The sequence below is a fragment of the Ammospiza caudacuta genome, chromosome 5 (assembly GCF_027887145.1).
Source record: "Ammospiza caudacuta isolate bAmmCau1 chromosome 5, bAmmCau1.pri, whole genome shotgun sequence".
Lineage (NCBI taxonomy): Eukaryota > Metazoa > Chordata > Aves > Passeriformes > Passerellidae > Ammospiza > Ammospiza caudacuta.
Window position 1 is genome coordinate 44,147,451 of NC_080597.1, and position 27,973 is coordinate 44,175,423.

At 37.3% G+C, this 27,973-nt stretch overlaps 1 protein-coding gene across 1 annotated transcript; it reads right to left on the reverse strand.

Annotated features, from left to right (window-relative positions):
- Window positions 1-33: 33 nt before the first annotated feature.
- CAND1 (cullin associated and neddylation dissociated 1) lies at window positions 34-27,973 on the reverse strand. Its single transcript, XM_058804929.1, has 15 exons — window positions 27,778-27,973; window positions 23,294-23,437; window positions 16,365-16,519; window positions 14,511-14,634; window positions 13,836-14,092; window positions 13,648-13,753; window positions 13,001-13,146; window positions 11,670-11,962; window positions 10,912-11,053; window positions 8,789-10,282; window positions 7,915-8,010; window positions 6,124-6,293; window positions 5,865-6,029; window positions 5,532-5,639; window positions 34-4,479 (listed from the first exon to the last, which is right to left on the reverse strand). Exons 1-15 carry the CDS (start codon window positions 27,843-27,845, stop codon window positions 4,255-4,257), a joined length of 3,693 nt encoding a protein of 1,230 aa, XP_058660912.1. The 5' UTR covers window positions 27,846-27,973; the 3' UTR covers window positions 34-4,254.

Sequence of the window (27,973 nt, forward strand, 5' to 3'; positions counted from 1 at the left end):
CCTTTGTGCTCTGGGATCACAGGCCACCACTTGCCCATTACTTTTTTCTTTCCCTTCTCTATTTCCCATTCTTCAAAAACATCAAAGGCAGAACACAGAGAAAATTATTTTAAATTAAAATAATCTCTTTGGATTTGTCTTTTTCTCAGCATAACAGTTTAGCTAACATCTTCCAGCCAGTGTCCAGCATTGTTCTTAGAAGCATGCTTTTATTTCTTCTGTGGTTCAGTGTCATGCTCTAAACCACAACACACAGGTGAACATCAGCAGAAATCCTTTGTTTGTTTTGGGGGATGGATGTCCTTTCTGAAAGGTTTTTCCTGATTTAAGATTATGTGGAAGTATTAAAGCCTCATGGGGTGGGAACAAATCTAAAGAAGTCCAACTCCATACCAAGACAAAATTGCCCGATTCTCACAAAAGCTTCATTTGCAGAAAGCTTCCCTGTTTCACCAACACTGCTCATGCAAGATTAATTTACTTCATTACTCTTAAAAAACTCCATCTCCAAACTCAGATACAATGAAAAATTATAAATGGATACTGATGAAGAAGGTGGATTTAATGTGAGAGTTACAACTATACCCAAGAGCTCTTCTAGGGCAGGGAGCAACACTTGCTGCCAGAATTTTTACTCCTCATGTTCAGTAGTGCAGCACTCAAATCTTCCCATCACATAGCAAGGAGGAAGCAAAGAGGGGGAAAAAAAAGTAATAAACTGACTACTATTTTTCTTTTTTTTCAGAATTAATTTTAAGAACAGCAATAACAAAATAGACATTTTATCTGAAGTTTAGAGCAACAGGGAAATAAAACCCAGAGGCTGCAGGTTGAACTGTTTGGCAGAAAGAAGTATTATTTCAGTCAGAATGATAAGGACTCACAAAACAAAAACAACCCACACACACACATCCAAGGCCACATGTTACTTTGCTTTTAGAAGTGGAGGTAATGGAGGAGAAGTACCAGTAAGTATGAGAACAGTTGCTAAATCCCTACTACTGAGTCCACCAGTACAGGGTGAACTTGTTCCAAGCCTCACTATTGAGAATATCTGTTAAGGCAAATACGATAGGAGCAGATATGGAGTTTTAATTCCTAACTTGGAGTTGATGAAATTTAAATATAATCCTTCATTCAAAGGAAGCAATGCTGTTTACATGGCTATGTGCTGCTTTGTACACCTCATAAAAATACAAGTGGAGTAGTACATCTCTCTTTATTTTGTCAACTGCTGTATTAGATGCCGTACTTGGAAGGAAAATAATATAAAAAATAAATTTACATGATTGAAGTGCAGCATTCTTGAAGCATTTGTAGGTTTCAATTTCTAATTTTAGAAAAAAACTCTTGTAAGAATGGCGAGTTCTTTCACTGAAAAACAGAGCGTGAAGCATTTTTGAGATACAAAAATATTTTAACCCAAGAATCTACAATGTGAGGACTGGCCAACCATTTATGTATTATGCACAAGCTTGTTAATGTGTCTCAATTGTCAGTGTGCAAAGCGATGAAAAATACTAGAGAAAGTTCTGATTTTACCAAACATCCTAAGAGTAGCCTTTGAGAATGCTGGTTTGTGTTTTAGTGAGAGAAATTTCCTATTTCAGTTTCAAATACTCAGCATTTAAAAAACAGCTACAGGTATTTCTGACATCTTCCTTAAGAGAATGACATGAACGTAATTGATCTAAAAGCATCAACACACCAGATTTATACAAGTACTTGGATATACAGAGGGAAAACCAAAGAAAACTTTCAATCCAGTGATCCAGTGAAACTGAGTGGAATTTCAACACCTAACATAGTTAGATTTTGTAACATGGATAAATTATCTCAGTAATTATGGTGGAGTTACAATCTTTATGAGATAGTCTTCCCACATAACCAAAATAACTGCTATGGGGAGACAACCACACTCAGAATTTCTGCAATTTACAGAGAAGACTTAGTTCTTATGTTTCTACCTGCTTTGTCAGTGATCAAAGTGAAAATTACTCTTCTGCAAGAAAGCATTCACAAGGTGATAGAGCTCAAGCTTCCCTTCTGTCCTTAGGCTTGCTCCCCTGTAAAGTACTGTAAAGCTAAGTGAAGATGATCTGCCTCCAGCACATCAGCTGTTTGTTAGGGTAGTGCAGAAGCACACACAGATTCTCAACTACAAATATTCTGTTCACTTACCACTGTCACCTACTCCCTTTTCCTGTTTTAGCCTCATGGTTTATGTTTATCATACCATTCTCACATCTAACTTTAGATCTATAAAACATTTTAATATACTTTGAAAACTTAACACAAAAAGTTCAAAGATTAATCTGACAACTAATTAGTACAACAGATTCTTAATTAGGAGGCCTGTATATTGCTGCAACTGAAGCAGATGATTTATACAGTAAGATAGCATATACTTAATTCACAGTGATTTTTCTACTGTATGGTTTCTCTCTAGTCATCCCACTCCTTTTCATGACATTTAGATATGTTGGTATGTTTAATCTCATTTATTTCTACTTCTAGAAGACAATTGTTACATTAGTATGAAGACTTTGGAGACAGAGAAAGCTACATTTTCAAAAATTTCTACAGCATTAGAATTGTTACTATTGAATGAGTTCATAGACTTCTTTGTTCAGGTCCTTCTATTAAGGTAAAATGTACCAATATCTCCTTTGCTTTTCCCAAGCTGCAAGCATGTAAGGTGAAGATCTGCCCCCAAGCCCCAATGCTCACAGGAAACTGTCTCTGAGGTCATAAAAACGAATGCATTTTCAGTCTCGTAGCAGCTTATGCCACGTACCCACATAACAGGTTTCCAAAATATCTAACTAGCTAAAAAAGACCAGTTAACTAAAAAAATTCAAATTCATATCTGACTTTAGGAAAAAAAGACAACTAAGCAGTTGCATAAAACAAGTAATGAGGCAGTGGTCCCTGACCATTGTGTTATTAAATTCCCAAATCCAGTTCATTGTGGGACTGTCAGCTCTCCAGTAAAGGTCCATTTCTAAATTACCCCATTGTATCCACAGAGGAATGTTTTCTTCTGTTTGCTCTCTATCTCTCTCCAGCCCTTTGGCCATTCCCTGTTTCCTGTCTCACCAGAATACTGTACGGCACTTGCAGCATTGCAGCCAACTGGTGGTGCCACGTGCCAGAACAAAATGATGGTCTGGCAACACTTGTCTAGGTAACACCATATATTAGTGCCTTAACAAAAGCTGTCAGATGAAGAATAGGAGATAGAATCCACTGAAGAAACTTCCTTCATACTTTTATAATAAAAGCTAAGTCGAATGCCAAGTTCAGGAACCACTGAGCAGCTCTTTTTGTCTCTGCTCATTTTACCTCCATCATGTTTCCTTCCAATCTCACAGTTTGTCCACCTTAATTCCAGTGGATTCAGTCTTTGGGAATGAAAAACCATGAAAACTGCAGAAACTGTCATGTTTACTGTAAGAGTATCTGCAGGGTCATATTACTGGCATTTTAAAAAGCCAGGTTAAGACAACAAACCTTCATTCATCCCTTCCTGTCTGAATGGCCTGTATGTCAAAATACCTGAAAACTGCACTGATACAGTAGAACTTATTTTAACTTGCATTACGAATAAACTGCACATGCTGTTTTACAGACAATATATATTTGTAAACTTGCTCATGCAAAATTAGTGTGCACAACAGGGATATTGGTTTTCTAATCCCCACATCTGTAAAAATGACATTTATGTCTGCTCTTTTTGAACTGTGCCCAAACTCTCTTTTTAATATAATAAATCTTACACATAATTCATCTGCCAGCCAAACCAATTTATGAAGCTGAAACAAAAAAGAATAAAAAGTTATACAAAAAACATGGTGCACCTGGACACTTGATTCCCACCTCCCCCCATATTGTTTACAAGTAGAAAGAATGACTAAAAGAAAAAAAAATCATGGTCACAAAATTTCGACATTTTAATCCTAAACATTACAGGGCAAATGGATGTTGGAATTTATTTCCATACACCATGAGTCAACTTTTTAATTCCCAAATGTGGCCAAATCCACTAAAACAAGAGTGGTTAAACTCTGGACTATGGAAATACATTTCTGGAATAAATGCTAGAAAAGCAATAATGGGAAAAGCCAACTGTCTCCATAAAGGTAAATAAAGTGGAACAATGTGTGGATTAGATACTTTTTCTGTTTCTTACTCATAACCTGTCAATTCAGTGCATCATATGGTTCAACATAATGGTCCCCATTAGACAAACATCTAACTAGTGTCCATTGATTCCAAGTTAGTGGATGATGAATCTTTTTGGATACTTTCAAAGATGGCTGCCAGCTCAGGGTTAGAGCTTATCTGTGACTGAAATTCACTCATTAATGGACTCTTCTCTGCTTCTGGAATGGTTAGAAGTGCTGCTACAGCTCTCATAGCAGATCGTTTTAGTTCATCTTGCTTTTCAAACTCCTGTTTCACTGAGTTTGCCTTTACCTACAGAAAAAATGAAAGTATGTTTGAAACTTTACTCAACCCTCCCTCTATACAATCTTAAAAAATGTACCTTAAAAAAAACCATATTTCCTCTCAAAATTATCTATGCTCTTAAAAAAAACAACCAAACAAAAAATACCCCCAAAAATCTTTTTAGCAGAATTTTTACCAGCAGTTTACAAATAGACTGAAGCTCTGACACGGCAAGGTAAGCAGAAAAAAGTTGTAAGCTGCCAAGTCAACCACAAATCAAAGCAACTATAGCAGCCAGCCTTTAAGCTAGTAAGGTCAGTAAATGACTTTAAACTGCTATTATCAGAGTACTCCCAGCTTCCAGAGGACAGAACTTTTTAAAGAAGCTGACTTTCATTAGAATAACTGCTTAACCTTCTCTTGTTATTCTCTAAGATATTTCAGTGCTACAAACATGAATTATAATTAAAGGCAGTCAATTTTCATTATGTGAAATAAAGCAGACTAGAGTAATGAAAAGCGAAGTAAATCAGACAATAAATGACTGTCAGAGCATGCAGGTGAATCAAAACCAAGCAGGAATGGAAGGAGACTAACTACAAAGATCCAATAATCCTGTAATATAAATGAAGAAGAGGTGGGGTAACTGACAAAATCTCTAACAGAAGTCTAGACAAAAAGTCTAACAAAACAAACATTACTTTACACCGCCTTTATCAGCCAAATGCTTGTCTGAAACAACATCATCATCAGAAGTGAGATAAACCCTCAGTATTCCAGTTTCAGATTTACAAGTTGCCCAAGTGGCAGCTGAATTTTTAAGGAACAAAAGAAAATGCATCAAAGAAACAGAGGATTTTTTAAAAGAAGCTTACAAATCTCTCTCCATCTGTAATTTAAATACATTTAACACTTGTAAAAAAGATCCATTCATTTCTAATCTAATTATCGTCTCTACTGCAGCTTATCAACTGTAACTCAGGAAACGCTGCAGCAGTACAAAGGTATTCTTTAAACACAAGTTCATTTATATTTCTATAAGAAAACACAAACCAATGCATTTAAATAAGCTGAAATACCTTAGTTGTACACGTAGCACGCAGAGGTTCAACGAGCCTGTCCAACCTCTGCAGCACTGCACTTGGACAAAGGGTAGACAGTCTCACCAGCATTAAAAAGGTCAGCATCTAGGGTGAGGAAAAACCCAATTCAACAACAGTTATGCCTGGCACATACATGGAGATATATCTCTCACCATGCTGTGTAACCTTTTGAACAGTCACACTTTAATTAAAATGGCAAATGTAGTGAAGTACTTAAGCATGTGAAGTAATATTTTCACCATTTCAGTCTATTAACTATTTGAAATATTTCGACAGTCACTCCTTTCACAGAGAAAAATGACAGCTAACCTTAATATCATAGTGATCCTTCAGGCCATCTTCAACATGGTTTAGGAATTCAAATATATCTAGTCTATCCAAACAGCTATCCAATAGAGTATACATGCACTCAAAAGCTGCTTTCCTTATGTCCAACCCATCATCAACTGTGTGCTTAAATGGTCCCATTTCCACCTGTCAGTGAATAAAAAAAAAAAAAAGTTAAGTAATACACTTTTAAAAAATCACCTACTTACATATTTAGCATTGTTTTTCTCAGTTATCTTACCTCTCTGATTAATTCCTTTCTGACTTTTGTTTCATTGTAAAGATGAGGAAGCACAGTATCTAAGAGGTCCCTTATCAAAGATGGTTTATTGTGGGCAGCTGAATTAAAAGTCACTAGGGCTACTCTCCTGACATTGAGATCTGGGTCCTCCAGAGTTTTCAGAAAATCACCTGCAATCACACACAGAAAGAAAGCAACCTATGAGGATTTTTACATTTGCCACTTTTAAAATATTTTTGCTTAGTTTTAAACTTAGAAAAAGACATACTTAGTGCAGGAGTTATTTTAATGTAACAGACACCTGCTATTTCAGCATGATTACACAAATAAAGGATCAATTATCACCATATCAAAGCTATTAATATAATATAATTGTTATATATTATACTTCATATAATGAAATAGTAGTAGAAGAAATACCAACAAAATAAACTGCCGTCACAATGACTTATAAACTTTCTTTTCATGTAAATTAATGAAAATTACATTTAACCTTTCATTTTTTCCATTTATTAAAATTCTCTCAAAATATGCACTGGAAAACCAATTTCAATTTCTGCAGTTCAGGAGTTCCAGAACACCTCTCAAGGAAACTACCAACATAACTGATTTTTTAACCCTCAAACTGGCATATACTGAGAATGCCTAAATTATTATAAAATTGGCCTACTCAGTATATATTAATGTAGCACCACCTCTCCCATGCACCCCTACCTTTGGGCATTTTTAAATTAGTTTCTTCTATACTTCTCTAACACAGCTGTATTAAAAATAAATGGCTGCAAGAATATATCCTCAAACAAAGTGACTCTTACTCCCACCAAAAAACTGGGTTACAAAACTCAAAATGACTGAGGTTTTTAAAGTACTAGATTCTGATAGCTTTTTGACTGAATAATCAATAAATATTTCCAGAAACCAAAGGGGCAAGACAAAGGGGGAAAACCTACAAACATAATTCTTGAATATATTACTTAGAAAACAAAAAAGCTTAGTGATGAAAATAACACACAGTAAACTCACTTCATTTCCCTATAAACAAAAACCTTGCGCTTTACAAAACTTTATGCTTTAAATCTTTCTCCTCCTATTAGGTTAAGAAGCATAGATCATGTTTTTACAGATCTTTAGACCTGTAATTAAACAAGCACAGAACATTCATAACATCTTAAAAAATCTACAATACTTTGTCATACAAATGCAAAAATAAAAAAGCCACAGCATTGCAAAAGTCTTTGTCATACTGATGTTACACTGAAAGCTCTGATTACCTTACTCCTGTATAAAAATACACACAATTCCAAATGCTTTCAGACTACAAGCACTACAGAATCGTAACAACCTATATTTACAATTCAAAACCTGGTAATACTCAGAATAATTCACACAAGCATACACATCTTAAGTGGCTGAATGTCAAATATTTCCAAGACCGCATTTCTTGGTAAATATAGTACATCTTATTAAATCAAACTGATATAATTTGGCAAAAACATGGAAAGCTTTTGGATCTCATCCTACTAAAAACATTAGCTTCTTGTTTTGCCCATCACAAAGTCAATACATAGAATTTTTAATGACATAATTTTTACTGCTCAGAATTCAAATAAATTAGTGTTAATAGAAATCATTGGCTACTATGGAAACATCTTGTAACTCTTCCAACAGTTATCATTAACAGCTAATTCTAGTATCTTCAAAATACTTACTTCTGGTAACACAAAAAGAAAATTTAAATGTAATTCTCTTGCCTGAAAACATAGAAGCTGTCAGGATAAGTGGAGTACTTACCTATGCAGTTTTTCAAGAGTGGGTCTATGGGTTGAGGATGATCAGAAATAGTAAACTTAACAGCAGTAACCACTGAACTTCGAGCATATGAGGACCCTAATAGGAAACAAAAGTGTGAACATGAAAGATTAAAACAGAACAACAACAGAATCTAAATCATGCTCAGTGCCACTCATTCCTCTTAGACTTCTAATACTCTTAAGAAACAGCAAACAATGCTATTTATTGCTAGCAATGCAACATGTAATTCAAATAAACCTACAGAGAGAATATTTTAAACAGGGGGAAAATACCATAACATTGTAATAAGCATGTAATGTTATCTCCTATAGAAAATGTGAGCAATAAGCCTATTAAAACAGATTATTTATGATCACACATCGGCCTACAAAAAAATTCTCCCCCTTACAGCAGAAGCACATGAAGAAAACACGTGAATACAGTTCTTGATATGAGACTGATTCATTAATTACGCACAAAATTCTTTCCTAATTTTTAAGAATTTCAGAATCCTTATCTAAAAATTAGGAATATAATAGCTGACATGAAAAGGTCAAAATGTTGCAACTGGTTTGTCAATTTGTCCCTTAGTCACCCATTCTCCTTCTCCTTCAAGTTTATAGCTCTGTCTTAAACATAAAGCATAACATTGTTAACAGAAATATAATGTCTGAAAGCAGAACACAAGTAATTCTTGTTGTGTATGACTAACAACTTCTAGTAAACACAAAAAACCTTAACCTTCCATTGTTGGGGGAAGGGAGCAAAACTTCAAGACACAACATTTAAGCAAGTAATTTGAAAAAAAGATCCATTTTTAACAGGTATCATAAAGCCATCTGCTCCAGTACATATGTGCATTACTACTCCTCACCTGATGCCAAGTATCCCTTGAGTCGTGGAAGCAGAGTCTCTGGGTCTATCAACGTAAGCTTGCCCAAGCATTCAGCAACAACATTCCTCGTACCCTCTTCTGCACATTCACAGTGTTTCAGGAGTAAGGCCCAGATGTTCTCCACATATGGTTTGAGACCAATCACTGACGCAGAGCTAATTATTTCTTTCAAGGAATGCAGAAGAAGGTATTGCCTCTTAGGCTGACTGGTTATTTCTTGTAGGACAAATGGCAGATACTCAGGAAGATTGCCAACACTAATACTGCCTAAGGCGTACGATGCCGCTGACTTGACTTCTTCGCTAGGAGAAGAGAACGCTTCCAGTATTACAGACTTCAGCTCGATTTGTCCACTTAAGTCAATGTGATGCCCAACTTCCCCAAGAGAAAGCAAAGCCAAAAGACGAATGGAATCTGTGGACCTCGAGTTCTTAACATCTTGAATGAACTGACCTACGACAGCCGGTCCTTCCTTAGGGCAGGCTCGAGTGAGGGCAGCGACACATTTGGCAATGGAATAGTAAGACTGCTTGTGAGTAAGTGCTGTGCTCTGGGAGTACACTGGACCCGTTAACATGCGCAGTAAATCCATATAGCCTAAATTGTTTGTACCAGTCACAACCAAAGCCTGGAAAAATTCTAGCATGGCACTAAGTGCTCCACCCTGAAGTAGGGGTGATCTTACCAGCCCAATAAGTTCATTGAGAATGGAGCCACTAATCTTTGACAGGGAGGAAGGATATACTTTAGCCAGCGTTGTCAGAAAACTGATGGCCATCTGTGATACGTGCATGTCACTTTCGCTAATCAGAGGTGGAAGCTCATCCAGGACTGCATCAATCATGGCAGCTGTCAAGCTGTCACTGTAATTCTTAATTAAAATATCTAGCGCAGAAAGAGTGCCCAGCTTCAAAGCTCGCTGGTTCTTTCTCAGAAAAGAAGCAAGAATAGGAACTCCTTCCCCAAGGATTGGTCTCAAATCTATCTTCAAAGGAGAACCAGCAATCAATGTCATTGCCTTCACAGTAGTTAACCGAGTGATCTCATTCTTCAGTCTCTCTAGAAAGATCTGAAGTGTACTAGGCAGGTCTGTGCCTAGACTGTCACCAAGGCTACAAATTATTTGACCCATGCAAGATATTGCCCTTTCTTTCACCTCCTGATCAATGTCAGCGGCCTTTAATCTTTTGATTGTACAAGTAAACAAATCTTTGATGTAAGGAGTAGCATCAAAGGAAGTAGGCTGGTCTAAAGGACGAATAACCTTTACAAGTTGTTGGGTAACCAGAAGTGCCTCTGATGTTATCTTGTAAAATGGGTCACCAACACAAGCTACAACTGGAGGTACCAATGCTTGAACATGAGGATGAAAGACTTGGGGAGAATGATTGCAGAGGATCACATACAAACAAGACAAAGCATCTATCTTCAGATTAGAAGAACTTGATTTGTCATTCAGTGAAAAGATTATTCCTGGAAGAAACCAAAAAAAATGTATTTTTAGGGTAGGTATTTATAATGTCTGCTAGAACACTTTAAAATTTCCAAAGGAAGGCAGCTATACTGAATTTACACCTTCTGGCTCCCCATCTTTCTGAATGCTTCCAGGCCCCTTTAATCACTTTATTCAACCAATTAGCTTTTAAGCTACCTCCCTTCAAAAGACAAGGGTCATTCAAGGGTCTATGACATATTTTCTTAATTATAAAGAAACTCTGAACCTTTAACATTTTCAACCTCACTTTTGACCATTACTTCAAATTTCAACATTTTAAGTTTTAAAAGCTAAACTATGGAAAATATTTTTCTCTGTTCGGATGGAAAAGAAGGCAGTTTGATTTTGTAATTAAGAATCAAATTAACTTCTTTTTTTTATAAAGAAGAAAAAACCTTTAATCTTCTCTTTAAGATTAATGGAAATATATGACTCAAATATTTATATGGATACACATGATAGCTGATTATTTTGCCATTTTCTTTAACAGAAGCCACACTTCAAAGCTTTTGCAAAAAACACAGTCGGGACTTCAATATTTTGATGTCTCATAACTTCCCATACCATTTATTACTAAGTATTTAAGTTCATGCTGTGTTTCTCATACCTGGTACAAGTACAGGAACATGCTGTGTTAGGGCTCCAGGTAACACATTTACTAGCTCAGTCAGCATGTTAAAGCAGCACTGACGAGTCTTCACACTTTTCTCCTTCATCTGTTTGTGCAAGGCTTTAACTATGTTGGGAACCTGTAATCATCACACATCTGTTAATTGATTCAATAGCTGGCATTTCTTTCATTATTGAACACTGGGGGCATATAAAGAAATATGTGCATCCTAATCCCCTGATTTCTCTACAGAACTAGAGAAGTTGTAGAAACACTGGGAAATGAAGATTCAAAATAATTGCATTTTTAAAAAAAGTGATTTAGCTTTGAAAGGTGATCTGCATTAATAAAACTTGTTGTAGAGAGCAACAATTGAAAAGTCACCTAAATAATTCACTTAGATGAAGTTTTCCAGCATTATCTTTTCTATTCTGCAAATAAAAAATGTTGCAGCCGATTAAGTTTTATCTTCATCTTATGTCTGGATACAGAACGCAGGAAGTAACTTTTGCTTTGGCAATGTGGCTAAATGACATAGGACATGCAACTTTTACAGGTGAGTAAACAAATTAAATAAGCACATTTGTACAAGTCCATTTCAGTTTCTAAGATTGCTGCATTTTTTGGGGCCACTTTATCCAGCTTGCTCTCTATGTTACTACTACAGGACAAAGCACATTGAATGAACTATCCTTATGAACAGGGTGCAATTTTACCATGCCTTCTCAAAGATAACAAAAATCTTTACAAATAACCTGACTCTGAAGCATTGTCAAAGGTGTCTCTCCTTGTTCCATTGCATCAGGATCACAAAGCCAACTTTGCACAGGTCGAGTTTGTTTTAAAAGAGAAAGATATGCATGAAAAACATCTGCTTTAACATTCTCTTCACGTTCTTTGAATCTGGCTATTAAAGCAGGAGATACAGTTTTGTAGAATTCTGGAAGCATTTCGTGTCGTGTGCTAACCACAGCATCCAGACATTTAGCAGCTGCACGTCTCACTTTCCAGCTCATGTCATCATCATCACTATATTCATCATCACTCCCTTGAAAAAATAAATTATGCATATGTTCAAGTCTAGACAAGCAAAGCATCAAGTTTTATTTTCAACAATTAAAAAGAACACACTTTTCAACAATTAAAAAGTTGGGTTCTTAGCATAAGACACATGAAGAAATAGGTTCAGAATTACGTTAAAAACCACACACACAAAAAGCCTTCTAAACAGCCTAACTTGTAATTCTCAGCCAATTTTTTCACGTTACCCCCCACACATATTAATTTAAACTGCAAACAGGAAAAGGAGCTCCCCATCATATTTCCAGCCTGACTACTGATTTAAAGCATATTCTTTATTCATGACAACAAAGGAACAGTGAATACTAGCTGATCAAGATTCAACAAATTATTCTGTGTGCTTCTTTCTAGAGGTGAATCAAACTATACATTGTCCCCAAAAATAACAAAAAGCATAAAATAAGCAATATAGATTTTTCAGGTCTTAAAGCAACAGCTATACAGCTCACTCCTTCCTTAGGTAATGAGAATTTTATGCCCTCAGTTCAGATTACTTGTGTGTCCAAGTTTTCACAAAGCTTATATCTGGCAATGCTTGCCACCATATTAACAATAAAATAGCTTATGCCTTTCAGTCTGAAATACTTCAATCCTACTGAAAAATACTGAGTCATTTTCAATCTATTCTGATTTTATGCATTAGGTACCAATATATTATAGTGGAAAGTAGTGAGAAGCCTTTCCCATGCTGTGTATGTATTTCCAATTCATTAACTGATGTTCTCACTTGATTTATATCATGCCACATGCTTCTGGCTGTTTCCACCTTTCAGGTATTTTAAAATATTTGTCTTGTATTTTATGTTCCCGCTCACAATTACTGATCTCCAGCATCAACATCCTATACTTTTATTCCAGGAAGTGAGTTCATTAGCCATGTTTAAAAGAGGTACAAAATTTGAATTAAAATGCTGGGACTCAGGAGTATTACCATCTACACCAATTCTCCCAGATGGGTGCAAGATCAAAAGCTCATTCTCTCTCCCAAACCAAAAAGAGAACATACCTTGATCATCATCATCACCGCCATCAGCATCCATAGCATTTTCATCTTCATCTTCATCATCATAATTGTAATTAGGATCATAAGTAAGATACTTAAGACAAATGTTTATAATAGTAGATACATGAGGATAAACTTCTTTAGGACACCTGTGTAATATAAAAATACAATCACTGTCAAATTACTTTGAAGTACTAAAATATTCTTAAAAGATTTTGTGTTGCAAGCTGTACTTTGGAGAGAGTAGCCAAGACACCATCAAGGCATCCCTCTGAACTACAGAAATTCAAAGGGAAGGTCAGAAAGGGCAATGTCACTTTTTAACAGGATCTGCTAGACGGGAAGGTTGCAAAGGACTCAGATATGCCTTTGGATACCAATTTTTTATCACCACTACTGGACACAAATACAATCAGAGAACTTCCCACCTTTTGTTTGCACAAGTAGCAATGGCACAGTAGAAGGCTTGTAGAGTACAGACATAACACACTGCTTAAGAGCTGAGTTACAAGATAGCTAAAGGAACTGTTCCAGCTCAAAGCTTGCAAGAGTAATTTGTAGGAAGGAGGCTGTCTCTTGACAGCTTACAACCAAATGACACACTACTAGATCTGAAGAAAGCCTGAAATAGGTACCCATGAATGACTTACCTCCTAACAAAAGATTCAAAGGCTTGAATGCAGTACTCTCGTAGTTCATCATCATCTACATTACAAAACTTTACAACCAAAGGAATTATTTTCTCAAGATATTCACCTGGTAAGATAAAAAAATTAGCTAAGTAATTACTCTCACGGAAAAACTTCAAAGTAAAAGATAATTTATATATTTTTCTTACCTATTCTATGACCTGCTTGCCTACTGATAGCAGCAATACACTGTATATAGGTCCTAGTTGTTGACATGGAATCATTTTTAGACAGTTCTGTCAACAGATGTTCAATGAGGTCAACAAAAACCATATTGCCACAACTCATAACCAGGTGACCAAGAGCAATGATGGTTCTTTTCCTCACAGCAAGTCTTGGGCTGGTCAGCTGGGGGAGCAGACAGGTCAGAATTGAAGGATGGAAGTTAACAAGCAGTCCTCCTTGCCTTAAAACAGACAAAACACAAACTCAAAACCAATTGAATCTAGATAACTTTGTTCATATACTGTAAAACAATCCTTCAAAAATTCCCCAAACATCACAAACATTCCAACCAAATGTTTAAAATTTCAGGTTTTAGAACTTGTTAAAAGAAGAGATAGTTTAAAACATAACTTCAAAACGACAAACATTAAAATAAGCTTAAAACCACAATTCTCAGAAAGTTAAATAGTAATTGATCAACCAATTATCTTCAGTACATTCACTTATTTTTTTCTAAATTAAGTTTCACCTACATATAACACTACCATATTATTTCATATGACTTTGAATAATTTAATTTTAACATTTGGAAAACTGAAGTTCAAGATTTAAGCAGTATTTATGAGCATTCACCAGCATATTAGAAGAGAGATGCTTACCTGCTCAGCATATCAGCCATGATATCCAGTGCCTCCAGTTGAACAGACACATCTTCCTGCTTGGCTATAGCACTAGTGAGACGCCCTGTGATCTTTTTGCAAACATTAGCTGCTAATGCAGAACCTGAAAGTACAACAAAACCTCTGCATTTCCATATTTTAAAAATACACCTTTTAATACTAGAGATGATTTTTGTGACTATGGAAAGCAACCCAATCTACATAAAGAAGCTTTTTCCAACCAAAAAAACAAGCTTAAACAGCCACTCTGGTAATGTCATGTATGCTCTGCATTAGAGCAGAAAAATTATCTATGTACAAACATACTAAGCAGGAAGGATTCCTGTCCCAGAGGGTACACACAACAGAGCACTGCTTTTGGAAGGGCAAGCAATGGAAAGTGAAAGTCACAACAAGTCTAGAGCAATAAATGAAAGGAGTATAAGTAAAAATGAAGGTATATACTATATGGTAAGGAAAAGCACAAAAGCAGCAAAATAGAATTATTTTGCACAAGAAGCTACTTAAAAATTAAGTACCTGACTGAAATACTACTGAAACATTTGAGAAAGGCGGGAAAATTTATATCCGAAGTATTTTAAAATATAAGTAAAAATGTCTTTATAACAACTTAATAGTTCCCCATTCCTCTAATTGTCTAACATTGTTTGAAGTAATTATGAGAAGGAACTCCTATCATGGTAACGATTGCCCAGTGGTTAGTACTCATCTTCACCTGCATGAAATTTCTCAAGTCACATTTTGCAAATTTTAATGTGAAATGAATACCATTCCAACCTATGGTAAACCTAGTTTATATATATTATGGCTCATTTTTAACTACAACTAAAATTAAAACATAACAAGTGGACAGTCTAATGTGTTACCATGGAGGCTAAGAAAAAGAGAACAATCTGTGTTTGAGTTGGGAGCAAGAAATAACATGCTGTTTATTTTTATACTAGGAATGTTAATTATATTGAAAGACTTGCCTACATTTTTGTTTGAGCTTCACCTCCACCCAAAAATCTTTTGTTTTGTGTAGGCAAACACAAGAGTAAAAGCTTAAAACAATTGACTTAAAATTAGTTACTTATGTAAAGCTTAAGCATCTCACTGCTGCTTGATAGAAGCAAGACTTACATGTCAATTTTCAAAAAGGATATTAAAATCAGAGCTTTTTTTTAAATTCACGAGACCTCAGTCTCTAAAAATGTAGTTTCCAAAGCCTTTTTAATTACTCTCTAGTTTCATTCATATCCTACACTATGATATCTAAAAAGCACTTGAGTAAAAAAATGCTATTAACTGATGAGCTGATCAACATTAGTGTCTCTTCTAGAGGAAAGACTGCCTTCATTTAAACCTGCAGATAAGACTTTCACTAATTTAACAGGCAACTGTCAGAAGCACAATGTACTTCCCAAGACAATTCCTAGAAAGTGAGACAAGAAATCAGATGGTTAAGGAAAAATACAGGAGTTGTAATCAATTTTAAAGCTTATTATCAACCAAAGACCAAGATGAGATTTAGCTATTACTACAGCCTAGATGTGCTCCAAAAGGCAATTATTAAAACAGAAGCTTTTACAACTTGTTATACTGAAGTTTATATTCTCTGAACTTGTTTTTCACATTAATGCAATCCTTCAGTAAAAAATATGTTCTTAAACTAGCAAAATTTGGCAATATAGTCAGAGAAGGAGAAACTCAAAGGGTATTTGTGCCATGTTTTTACCCTAACTGAAACTATTTCCAGTACTGAAACTCTTCCCTAAAACCTCCAGCTTTTTAAATTTTTTTGAATTAGTAAATGATACAACTACATAAAGTCTTTAGCACAAAATGCCTTACCACTGGAAGCAGGGGGAAGTTCTCCAATCACAGTTTTAAGACCAATGCTTGAAATGTCACGTAACTGTTCTTTATCTGAAAGCATGTTTGTACACAGGGTATCTACAATGGTCTCCACTTGATACTCCTTCACTTTACTCACCAGAGGTCCCAGACTGTATAAACAAGAGAAGAGTATTAAATTGGCAACAATATTATTTCAGTATTTTGCATTCAAGTCATAAACTTCAGCTTGGTTTTGGTAGCAACACAAAGCAGAATTCTAAAAACTGAAAACCCTCATCTGGTTGGACTGATAACTTGCCTCCATAAATCTAGTAACAAAACACTTGTTTAGTACATGTTTCTTATTTGGAGCTGGAAATTCATTTTGTCTGGCTGTTCTGCTTCAGTCTCAAAACCACAGTCCCTCTTATTTCTCAGTTCACAACAAGATTTACAACAAAAATTAACCTAGCCAGAGCCATCAGTTTACATGCTTGACCATCAGTGTCTGCATAACTCACAAACAAGTAAACAACATTCTTAATCACTGCATCTTTATTCTATACAACATTTGGATTCAGTCATGGCTCTATGCAGTAAAACAAACCCAAAGGCATCTTCCATCCCCAAACCTGTTGTAGGTACCCCATTGCTGTTACCCTTTTTTCCATGTCCAAGAATTCACAGGGGCAAGACCCAATTATTATAAGAAAATGCCCATCATCAGCAAAAGGCAGAAAGCAAGAGCACACAGGAGTAGGACATGGACAAGCAAGCCCTTGCACTCAAGCACTAGCTGCACAATAGTAACCAGAGTAAGGTTCAGAGTTTTGCCATCAGGGGCTTGTCACCCATGTTAGGCAAACCTGGAGCTCCTTTTTTGATGGCCACGCTCACAAGGCCTTACCTCCCATGAACTCAGAACAGCGCTTGCACTTGAGGCACAACACTTGGATTAACACCCAGGAATCTGCAACTCCCAAGGCAATCACACCTAGCACTTCCTATGCTTTCCTTCACAAACCATAACCTGCTTGGTGTCTTTCTCTCCTTACCCACGCATGTGGGTACTCATGCGGTAAAACCCGCTGAAAACACATGTGGGGGGTGGGCGGAGAGGCAGCAAAGGCAAAACACACTTGCCAAAACCAGACACTGAAGTATCACTTGCAACTCACTCCATTTGTTAATGCACAGAATTTGGAACTCATTTGAGATTAGTCAAACTAGTGCACAGACATCTGAAACTGATGCTTTATGATCAGCCACAAATTCAGAAAGATTGCAATTTATTCCATTTGGAGAGTATTTAATGGAGGTTTACATATAACCTTAAAATAAATACACAAGAACAACTTTGGGGTTAGATTTTTAGCAAGTACAGCATACATATAATCTCAAGAGAACTCTTAGTTGAGATACTGACTGGTATCTGATCGAAGGTATAAAGAGAAGCCCTTTAAGTGCACAGAAATGAAGATGTAATGGATGGTTTCTAACTTGCTTCAGCAGTTCCTGCAGAAATTAACAGTTCTGACAGAGATCCCTTCCTTAAAAGCAGTCAGACCTCATGCCCTAACCTGACACTACCCTTTAATTTAGGGAAAGGGCACTGTACTGGATTCTTTAGATTCTATTAAACTATCTCTACAACCACTAAATCCCTGAGAGTAGGAAGGGGTTTAGAGGACCATATCCACAATCTAATCTGCTCATTTTATAGCTTCAATTATGTTAAATTATGAATGATTAAAATAATTTCTGAACACTAATATGGGTAAAGACTTTTTGCCTCTAACTTAAAAACTGCTAAATCTGTACACAAACATCTGCTAACACAAATTATTACCAATAATTATGTCTGAGACACAAATACATCAAGCTATCCCCGTCTACAGTTGAAATATTTTCACCAGTTGCTGAAAAAGCTCACAGCTTTCTTCACAACTTGATTTGACTCTTCAGTCAAGCTTTGCCTTCACCATGATTCATTGACACATCTATATATAGAGTTTCTCTTCATAAACACCACTGTCAGACAGTGGCTACTCACAGCACTGTTGCATGCACCTACTCTTGGTGCATAGTAAATTGTTTTGCAAGCAACAAAGCACAAATCAACTCGAACAGAAACCTGTAGAATCCTAAGGTACAATGACTCCATAGTACTCCAGAGAAATGAAACTCCCTGTGTGTTTCAGTCAACAGACTACAGTACACAAGGTTAAAAACCCCTTGTTTTAAACCTGAACTGTTGAACGACTACTGAATTCTTTTGATTTAAATATGCTTGTTTTTCAAAATACAGCCTACGAGTAATTAAAATAATCACAGTAAAGGCCAGTCAATCAGATTCATCTCAGCTAAGAATCAGAAACGCTTTTTTGCTAATGTTTTAAAGATGACCAAACCACTGGAATGATATTAATACACACTATAAATTACAGTTTCTGGGAAGTATTAAGCCATATATTACCTGAATCAGCATCTTCAGTCCTATTTATTCAACCTATTAGTTCAGCAAATCAGACATAACAATTGTGAAGTAAATTTTACAAAATATTACCTCAAGCTTTTCTGGCCTTCACAATCAGTAAATATCACTTATAGACCTTATTATTAGTCCGAGATTACAAATCAATCTTATCAGAAATTGAAAGTATACTATAACCTTCTTGTATCAAATCAGTTCTGACTACAAAGCTTTTGCACTTAAGCATGTATTTTACACACTTGAAGGCCATTTTGCATAGTTTTAAATGATCTTTGATCTTTTCCCTTTTACTAGCCAATAATTTGTGTCTAGGTTCTCTTAAAGTAAAAAGCTCATTCAGCTGCCTATGGAAATAAACAGCAACACACTGGCTCCTTTAAGTTACACACATTTGGAAATAAAGGTGTTCATAGCATAGCTCTTTATTAGGAAGCTGAACACCAACACATAATCAATTATAATCTCCAACTGGCATATTTTAACAGCTATGGAATAAGCACATTTATTTACAAGGAAGAATTAAAATTCACAAATTTAAAAAAACCCACATTATTCAAATCACTAGTATAGCATGATGTGCAGCAGTGTATTAGCAAAGCATACAAAGTGCTTTAAAGCTGCTGAACTGGATCAGCCACACAGCAGCCAATACATGCATCATCCTGCTCACACTAATGACTCAGACTCACAGCGTCAGGGAGAGCTCCCTACATTGAACTACTGCCCAGAGAAGTCACTCTGATAAATGCAGAGAAACTGCAGTACCACACGGAGGAAGCACTGAAATGCTTACTTTAATTCCACCTTCTTTTTTCACTCTGGATAGATTTGGGTATGTTTGACTTCTTACTTGGTTCAGGAAAGATTTCATAGTGTGAATCAATAAAAATTTCTATTTGTAGGTTTAAATGGCAGAATATCAAAGTGTTCAAAACAAGAAACAGCTCATCGTTAAGCTGCAACACTGAACACATGAAACAATTAATGTGCAATTTGGGCCAACAGAGCATTACAAAGATTATCAGCAATGAGGAACAAGCGATACCAACACAATACCTACACTTAGACAAACCACACTGCTTGACTACACCTCATGGACATAATCTTAATCAAGCCACAGGCAGTGCAACTACTGCTGCCATAAGGTGCACAGGATGCCATGCTGGACTAGATTTACTAAGATAAACTAAGGATATGCTGTAAGAATAGCCTTTTTCACACTGGCGGATGGTAAAACAGCCTATGACTATCAGGTAAATCATAAATCATTCCTTCAAAAATTGGAGACAACAAAAATACATTTAATATTTTACATGCAGTTTAGAAAAACAAGGTAAAGAACCTGTCGTTACTGACACAGGTTTCATCTACTGCCTGCAGTAAGAAGCTTAACAAATAAAACTCAGTTCCCTTCTGTAGGGTCAAAGACTACAGCAGGCCAACTTTTACTTCAAGACTACTAATGCAGCTCATTCATTTTCACTTTTATTCAGAAATTAACTGGACAACTATTTTGCAAAGCAGCTATTCAAATACCAATGAACCCAAAAACTGACTTCTGCTTTGCTTTTACCTGGTTTATCCTGCCCCAAACAAGCATAATGTAATTGAAAGGAGCAAGAACAAAATCACCAGTGTGCTTTGTAGAGATAATAATGAAAAAGTTCATCAGCATTTTAACCAATGGAGCTCCTCTTACTCAAGCGTTAAAGCGAGCAGTGGATAAGGCAAAACCAGGAACACTGCTCACTTGTTGCTACACTCACCTAAAAATAAATACTGCTTAATGGTTGCTCCGAGTTGTTTCAAATCTGCTGGGTTCAGTGACCTCGAGAATCAAATCTTCAAAGAGTGACTCTTATGCAAGAGTTTTATTCAGAGCATTTCAATTGATCTACCTGTAAAGAAAGTTCCCCTAACAAGCTCCAACACCTTTCTCCCTTCCTCAAGGAAAATCTATCTCAAGTGCAGATTGAAAAGAATATTGGGCTGTCTTAAATCCTCTTTCTATGAGAGGGAATTGCTACTTTAATGGGTCATCAAGGGTCTGATAAAAGTTACTGCTAACAGTCTCTAATGTTCACCACAGTATTTAAATTAAGAGAGATCGAAAGACAGTTTGTGCTTTCCTCAGCTGGAAGTGCCAAGAAATCCTTAACAGAAATACACAAGAGCACAAAATATTTAAAATTTAAAAAGCCAAGAAAAATATGCTGGCTGAAATTAACTTCCCAACGAATCAGTCTTACATGGAGTGTTGTGGCAGATGGAAGATTTCAGATCAGCTTGAACTGTCTTAAAAAACCTACTAAAAAAACCTAAACTAAAAAGCTTAGTAGTGCTCAGCCTCTCCCATCCTTCACCCCGCCAATTTTTCTATCAACAGGTAAACTGCAGGAGGAAAGCAATACGCCAGAAGAAAACAAAGTCCCTAAACCAGACTGTCACAAAACCAGGGAAGGAGCAGTGTGAGAAAAAGAACAAGGAGTACAAGAACAGCAAACAGGAAACAGCAGTAATATTAGGCTTTAAAGTGTCATGAACTGTATTTTGACTACAAGCTGCTTTAAGAAAAGAATACTCTAAAAGAGTGGTGGTTTTTGTTGTTTTTTTGTTTTTGTTGTTTTTTTTTTTTTTATTCAAATCATAGCTGCAAGTGATTGGGACACAAACAAAAAACCACAACTTGATATGATCCAGAACATTTACATGTCCACCTTCTACACAGATGGTCATAATTCACCTGAAAACTTTTCTATTATGTTTCTTGTCCCATTAAAATAAGTGTAAAACTGTTCCTTAACATTATCTGGAATTCTCAAAAACACTCCAAAATTGAAAGAGATTCAGTCATATTAGTTAAATCCAAGAGTTTTATCAATATATCAAAGTAAATTTAAAAACTGAAGAACTGTTAATAAGAACAGGATGTGCACACACACAGGAAGTCATCTATTTTCTCATTCTCTTCCCTTTGCAATCTTTCTTTAATGTTTTAGTAAGCATTACTTGTACTTTAGACCCTACATTCTAACACTGCCATTAAAGATGGTGATATGTGTCTCTAGGTGCATTAATCTAAACTTCAGGACAACTTTAGGATTTACATTAGAAATGTATGCTAAAATGTAACTTTTCCATAAAATGCTATTGCGCACAAAGACAATTCTAAGCCTGAGCCAAGTTTCACAACAATATGCTCTTCTGATTGAATACAAGCAATCAGTTTCAAAATCATGAAAACATAAGGAGCAGATATTCCAGAAGTTTGAATTAAAAAGAAACAGGTCATTTTGTGTTGTTATGAAAAGGAGTAAGACACATGTTAAAAACACTGCATCCTTGGTGACAGTAGGGAAAAAGTAGTGACAATTACAGTGCTAATATACCTAACATCGCTAATATCTGGCTTGAAACTTGACATTCCAACACCCATTTGTCTGTGCAAGGTTTTAGTTACCATCACGTACAACACTTCAAAAGCTGAAGCAAACACTGCTTCTAAGTACATAAGCAGAGGTACACACGGGCTTTTTCTGCTTTGCTACTCTGACAGGGCTAAACTACAAAGAATAACGAGCTAAACCAAACTTGGCTAGTCACAATGTGAAACTTCTCAAGCTCCAAGTTTACTCCAATCCATACCTCATGGAATTTAAGTAGTGTATATGGAGTATTAAAAAAAAAAAACCCTATGCTCACAAACAAGAAACATTCTCAGGAACACTATATGCCTCCTAAGAGAGGCCCGCTTTAAAGCGCACAAAAATCAGAATGGCCAAGAACAAAAAGTCGTAAGAAATGTAGCACCTCTTCAAAGGGTGCTCTGGAAAATTCACACCATATGTAAAGCTCAATAAAGTGAGGAAGAGAGGGCAGTGAAGCAACAGAAGTCTCTGAAAGGCAAGTAAATGCACCCTGATCCCATAAAACATTTACAGTCCCTGTGAAGCTTGTAAAACCATCAGCAGAGCATTCTGAATGCTAGTGAAAAGGTAAGTTCCACTTTGATAACCGAGGCCACATCTTTACCATTTCATGTTTTCATGTCTGCTTGAAAACAACTCTAATACTACAATTCTTCCCCTGCACATCATCTAAGGTCTCACCATCAAGTATCAATGTGACAACTGCCACTGAATTATAAGCTTTTTCTATCTATTTAGCAATCAAGAATTGGCACCAAAGAGCAAGTGCATCACTCAAACACTTCCAGCAGGGACTGCTTGTGCTATTTGGTGCCTGAAACCCCAAATATTAATCCCCAATGTCAACAACATATAGTTTTTCATGTTACAACCATTAAGGCAGGTAATCTACAAGAATAAGGGCTCCTTTGGGAACATAAATTTCAAAATTATTTTGTGAAGTGGTCCTTTGAGTTTTCAGAAGTGCTTTATATTGTTCAGTCATTATACAATTCTTTACATCATAAAAAAAGAATACCTACCATTTAACAGCTAAGTTTTGTACCTCACCATTTTTATCTTCCAATAATTTCAAAATCATCTTCACCACCTTTCTTTCACTGTCATCATCCAGCTTGATAGAATCTTTCTGAAGTTCTGTCATCAAGTCATTAGTAGCCATAAACCTGACAAAAGATGTGAGATAATTATTGCTAAAAGGATATGGGTTATTCACAGTGCTTAGGATTCAAAATTCTCATTTCCATAATTTGTTATCAAACAAATCACATTTAACATTGAGTTACTGTTGTCTATTTTGTGATGCAAGTAGCACATATAAAACAGAAAGGAAGAAAAACTGTATTTGAAAATGATAACTGAGCTAGGTCATCACCTTTCTCTTATGAGAACAGCTACATATTTTACTTCCAGCATTTACATTATATTGCACATGATCTCCACAAAGAAAAACTGATACTTTCACAGATTTTAAGTAGTCCTTTCATAAGCTATGCTGATGTTGTAAAAAACAAGTTTTATAACTGTTTAAAAAAAAAAGATCTCTGCTCTGAGTTTGTTTTAAAACAAGTTTTAACCAAGAAGAAAAATATAGTTTCTCAAACATTCTCCCATAAAATTCACAAAAGTCAAACTTTAATTAATGAAGGGAGAAATAAAAGTTATGCTTATGTTCCATGTGGTTTTAATTTTCTTGCCTTGTACAGACTAGCTTGTTTACAGCCAGAAAACAGAGCTGATCACATTTATCCAGCCCTCAATACAGAGTGCCACAGTGAAGAACAAAATTAATTCTTGAGAGATCAAGCAAATAAAATCATCTTCATATCAATTAATTTACTATTTAATAACAGTCAATATCTACCAATAGAAGAACATACTGAAAAATTACTTTCCAAAAATATTGCCTTTATGCCTTCTGTTTCTTTTTAATCTGAAGTCTGTTTCACAATCCATTTTTCTTTTGTAAGTGCCCTCTCTTCTCAGAAGCAGCAATACAGATGTGTTACTCAATTACAAATCCCACGGGCCTCGGCACTGACACCAACCCCCACTCAAAACTCCAAACAAGGGTTTGTAGTTAAACAGCTAAGGGTGACATTTGGACCTCAGGCACATCAGCCTCAAGCAGACATCACTTCAGCTCAGGTCATGCTTGGAAGGTTATCTCTGCAGCTTGACATGCCAGATACTACTTGTTACTGAACACAAAAGCCAAGACTCTGCATAATCTTAATAAGCATCACAAATGGCAGATACCTAACCCTACATAACGGACCTCAACTTGTCCTGTCTTTTAATAATTCCAATCTAATGGTCTCAAGGTGTTTCTAAGGTAAGACTTCACCCCTCTTTCACTCACTCCAACAGTCCCACTGAAGCAAGCCTGCAGTCTGACAGGAACCAGATGTGCACAAAAACAGGCTGGGGAGGCAAAGCATCAGCTTTTAAGCACAGTAATGAAAAAAGCTACTTGGTAAGTAAAGATAACAGATAGGACCTAATTTAAGCATATATATGAAGTCACACAGTACTAGAACACTCAAAAACTGTCTCCAACTTACTGCTGCATTTACCTCCTTTTCTTAAAAACTTAGGCCAATAGCTCCTATTTCCTAGCCTGAGAAGGTCATGTCCACTCATCACTCTCTTGTCAGTTCCTGAAGTAAGCACACCATGCACATCCTGCTGAGGTGCACCAGCAGCCTCTGCATGCAACCACAACGGGGTTCTCTTGGTAGACTTCTCCACTGAAACTTGCAAACCAACCCAAACACCACAATGGGGTGGGGAGACCAAGCAGCTTCAGTGTAAAACTGCTGGTATTTAGAAACGTAGTTTTAAGTAGTTTTAATGTGACTTTTAGTCCCAATTCACCCTACCTGCACATCAAACTTCACCTGGTGCAAAGCAGGCAGCGTGTCAGCAGCTGCTCCCAGCCTGTACTCAGAGCACTCATTCTCCTGCTGCAGGGAGGACACTCCTCCTCCCACAGCCAGACTGGAAACTGCCACCTTACCTGACTGCCCGTTTCAGAACTTACGCCCAAGCTTCTGTGTGGACAACACAATCACAAGTATGTACACCTTCCAAGAAGTACATATTCCAGCTCTGCATCGGACAGGTCAGTTTATCAAGAAAAATGAGGATTACTTTCTACAGTAGACTGCTTACTTGAATGATTGTTTTACACTCTGCTCCCTGGTATCAACAGGATAACTACACTGTCCTTATTCAAACAGACATGATCAAAGAACAAATGCACTTATAATTACTGAAACTAAATACTATTTTATCCATCATGCAAATACACAATACACATAAAGTTTCATAAAATGTTACTCCATAACAGCCAGTTGGTAAAGGTCTATCTTCACTCTTTTTTTTTATGGTTTGCAACATTAGATTTTAATCTATGTTATGACATTTTTTTGTTTAACATTTGAGAATTTCAAAATTGTTCAAAGCTACTAGAACAGAATTTCTGAAGTGTGCTCTACTAAAGGAACTACACAAGAAGTTTTAATTACACACAGCTGGGAGGAAAAGAGTGTTTGCTACAATTGCACTGGACAGGTATAACCTAGCCCTTCTATACAGAAAGTTTTGAACTCCTAAAAATCAGTATCACAAATCTACTGGAACTTACTGTAAATCCTCCCCATAACTACAAAATGCAAATTTTACTTAATCACAGAAACAAATTAGTATGAAAACAGTAAAAAAATCTTGTAAAATTTAGAGGAAAAAGTGTTTCAGTCTAGTTTCAGAACAATTTAAAGACAATTTTAGTTTGTCTCTTTTTAGACTATTCAGTATTTTATTTACACAATTTCTACACTGAACTCTCCAGGTAATATAAAGCTATTAAAATTTGAAAGAAATTGACACAAAAAATGCCATATCAAATTTGTGTCCCGTGCTAAAACACTCTGTCAAAACCTAACAAGATTATTCAAAATACCTATATATCAGGACCTCTGTTTTCCTTTAGATTTTAATACATTGACACTTGTTTGGATGACTTTAATAATAAATTAAGCACTGTGATGCTGCAGCAAAGCAACAAAAAACAAGTGTATTTTATGCCTTTTCCCTATCCGTATTGATACGCTCTCATAGACAAGTAAAACCTTCAAACTTGAATTTCTGGTTGCACTCAATACCAAAACAATGTAATTCTTTTTAACCTAATGCTTTGCCAGAGGTACTGTGTAAATGTATTATCTCTGCTGTTTTTTAATTGTATTATTCTATTTTCTGAAATTTTACATTTCATCTGCTATTAATTTATTACAAAGCAAGCAAATGTTCCAAGGAAAAGTAGTGCTCCTGTGACAGATCCTGAACTCAAAACTAAATCCAGTTCTCCATAAGACTTAACTGGATTTCTCTCTGGATGCACAGGGGCAGTAGCAAACTACATGAGGAGCACAAAACCCCACTGTCTAAAAGACATAGCATCCAGAAGGATGTGAGCTGAGAATCACAGAATCGTCTGGGTTGGAAAGGAGCTCTGCAGATCATCCAGTCCAACCCGTGTGCAAAGACAGGGTAACCCAGAGCAGGTGACACAGGAACATGTCCAGGGTGGGTATGAAAGTCTGCAGCGAGGGAGACCCCATGACCTCCCTGGGCAGCCTGTTCCAGTGCTCTGCTGCCCTCAGTGTAACAAAGCTCTTCCTCATGTTGAGATGAAACTTATTGTAGTTTAGTTTATGTCCATTCCTCTGAGTCCTGTCACTGGGCACTACTGAAAAGCGTCTGGCACCGTCCTCTTGGCACCCACCTTTGAAAGAACTATATGCAGGTCTATATTGAAAGACCTATATAAGGTCCCCTCTCTTCTCTAAACACACCCACCTCCCTCAGTGTCTCCTCATAAGGGGGATGCTCCAGTCCCTTTACCATCGTGGCCCTCCCCTGCACGGTCTTGAGTCTGCCCTAATGGCTACCCCTTCCTGCTTCTATTCGTACAATCGCAGGATCCATATTTTCTGAAGTTGGGAAGGGATGAGAGAGACCACCTCACCCGACCTCTGCTGCTCGAGGCAGGGTCAGCGACAGCTGGTTGCTCAGGGCTTCTTCCCTTCGGCTTCTGAACATCTGCGAGCTCAGGAATTCAGACCTCCACCCTCGCCTGTCCCCACGCGAGTCAGCAAAGCTGGGGCGGCTCGGCTTCTCCCGCCTGCTGGAGATCTCTGCCCACGATGCGCGGAGGCCGCGGCGGTGCCCGCACAGCCGCGCCCCGTCCTTCAAGGGCAGCGAGGAGCGGGGATCCCCTCACGGGAACTTTCTTCCCGGGGCAGCAGCAGCAGATTCGCGCCCAGCCCCGCAGCGGCGGCGCGGACAGCCCGGGCCCGCGGCACCGGCCCCGCCACCGGGCACCTGCCCCCGCCCGGGCCGCCGCGGCACCAGGCCCGGGGCCGGCACGCAGGCGGCCGCAGGGGCAGCGCGGGCGCGGAGCCGGCGGAGGGCGCGGAGGGACGGCGGCGGCGGATCTCACCTGAAGTCCTTGTCGCTGGATGTCATTTTCTCCAGCAGGTTGGAGATGTGGTACGAGGCGCTCGCCATGTTGACGGACCCGGCCGGGGCGCGGGGGGGGAGGGAGAGCAGGAGAGCAGAAGGCGTCGGCGGCGTCTTCCCGGCGGCGCCGGCTCCACTTCGCCCGCGGCTGCAGGGGCCGGGCCGGGCCGGGCCGG

Coding starts and splice junctions, on each gene's coding strand:
- CAND1 (XM_058804929.1), bottom strand. CDS start 27,845: ATGGCGAGCGCCTCGTACCACATCTCCAACCTGCTGGAGAAAATGACA. Junction 16,520..23,293: donor CAAAACTTAGCTGTTAAATG/GTAGGTATTCTT, acceptor TTGTTTATACAG/TCTGGGACCTCTGGTGAGTA. Junction 14,093..14,510: donor ATGGCTGATATGCTGAGCAG/GTAAGCATCTCT, acceptor GTCTGTTTTAAG/GCAAGGAGGACTGCTTGTTA.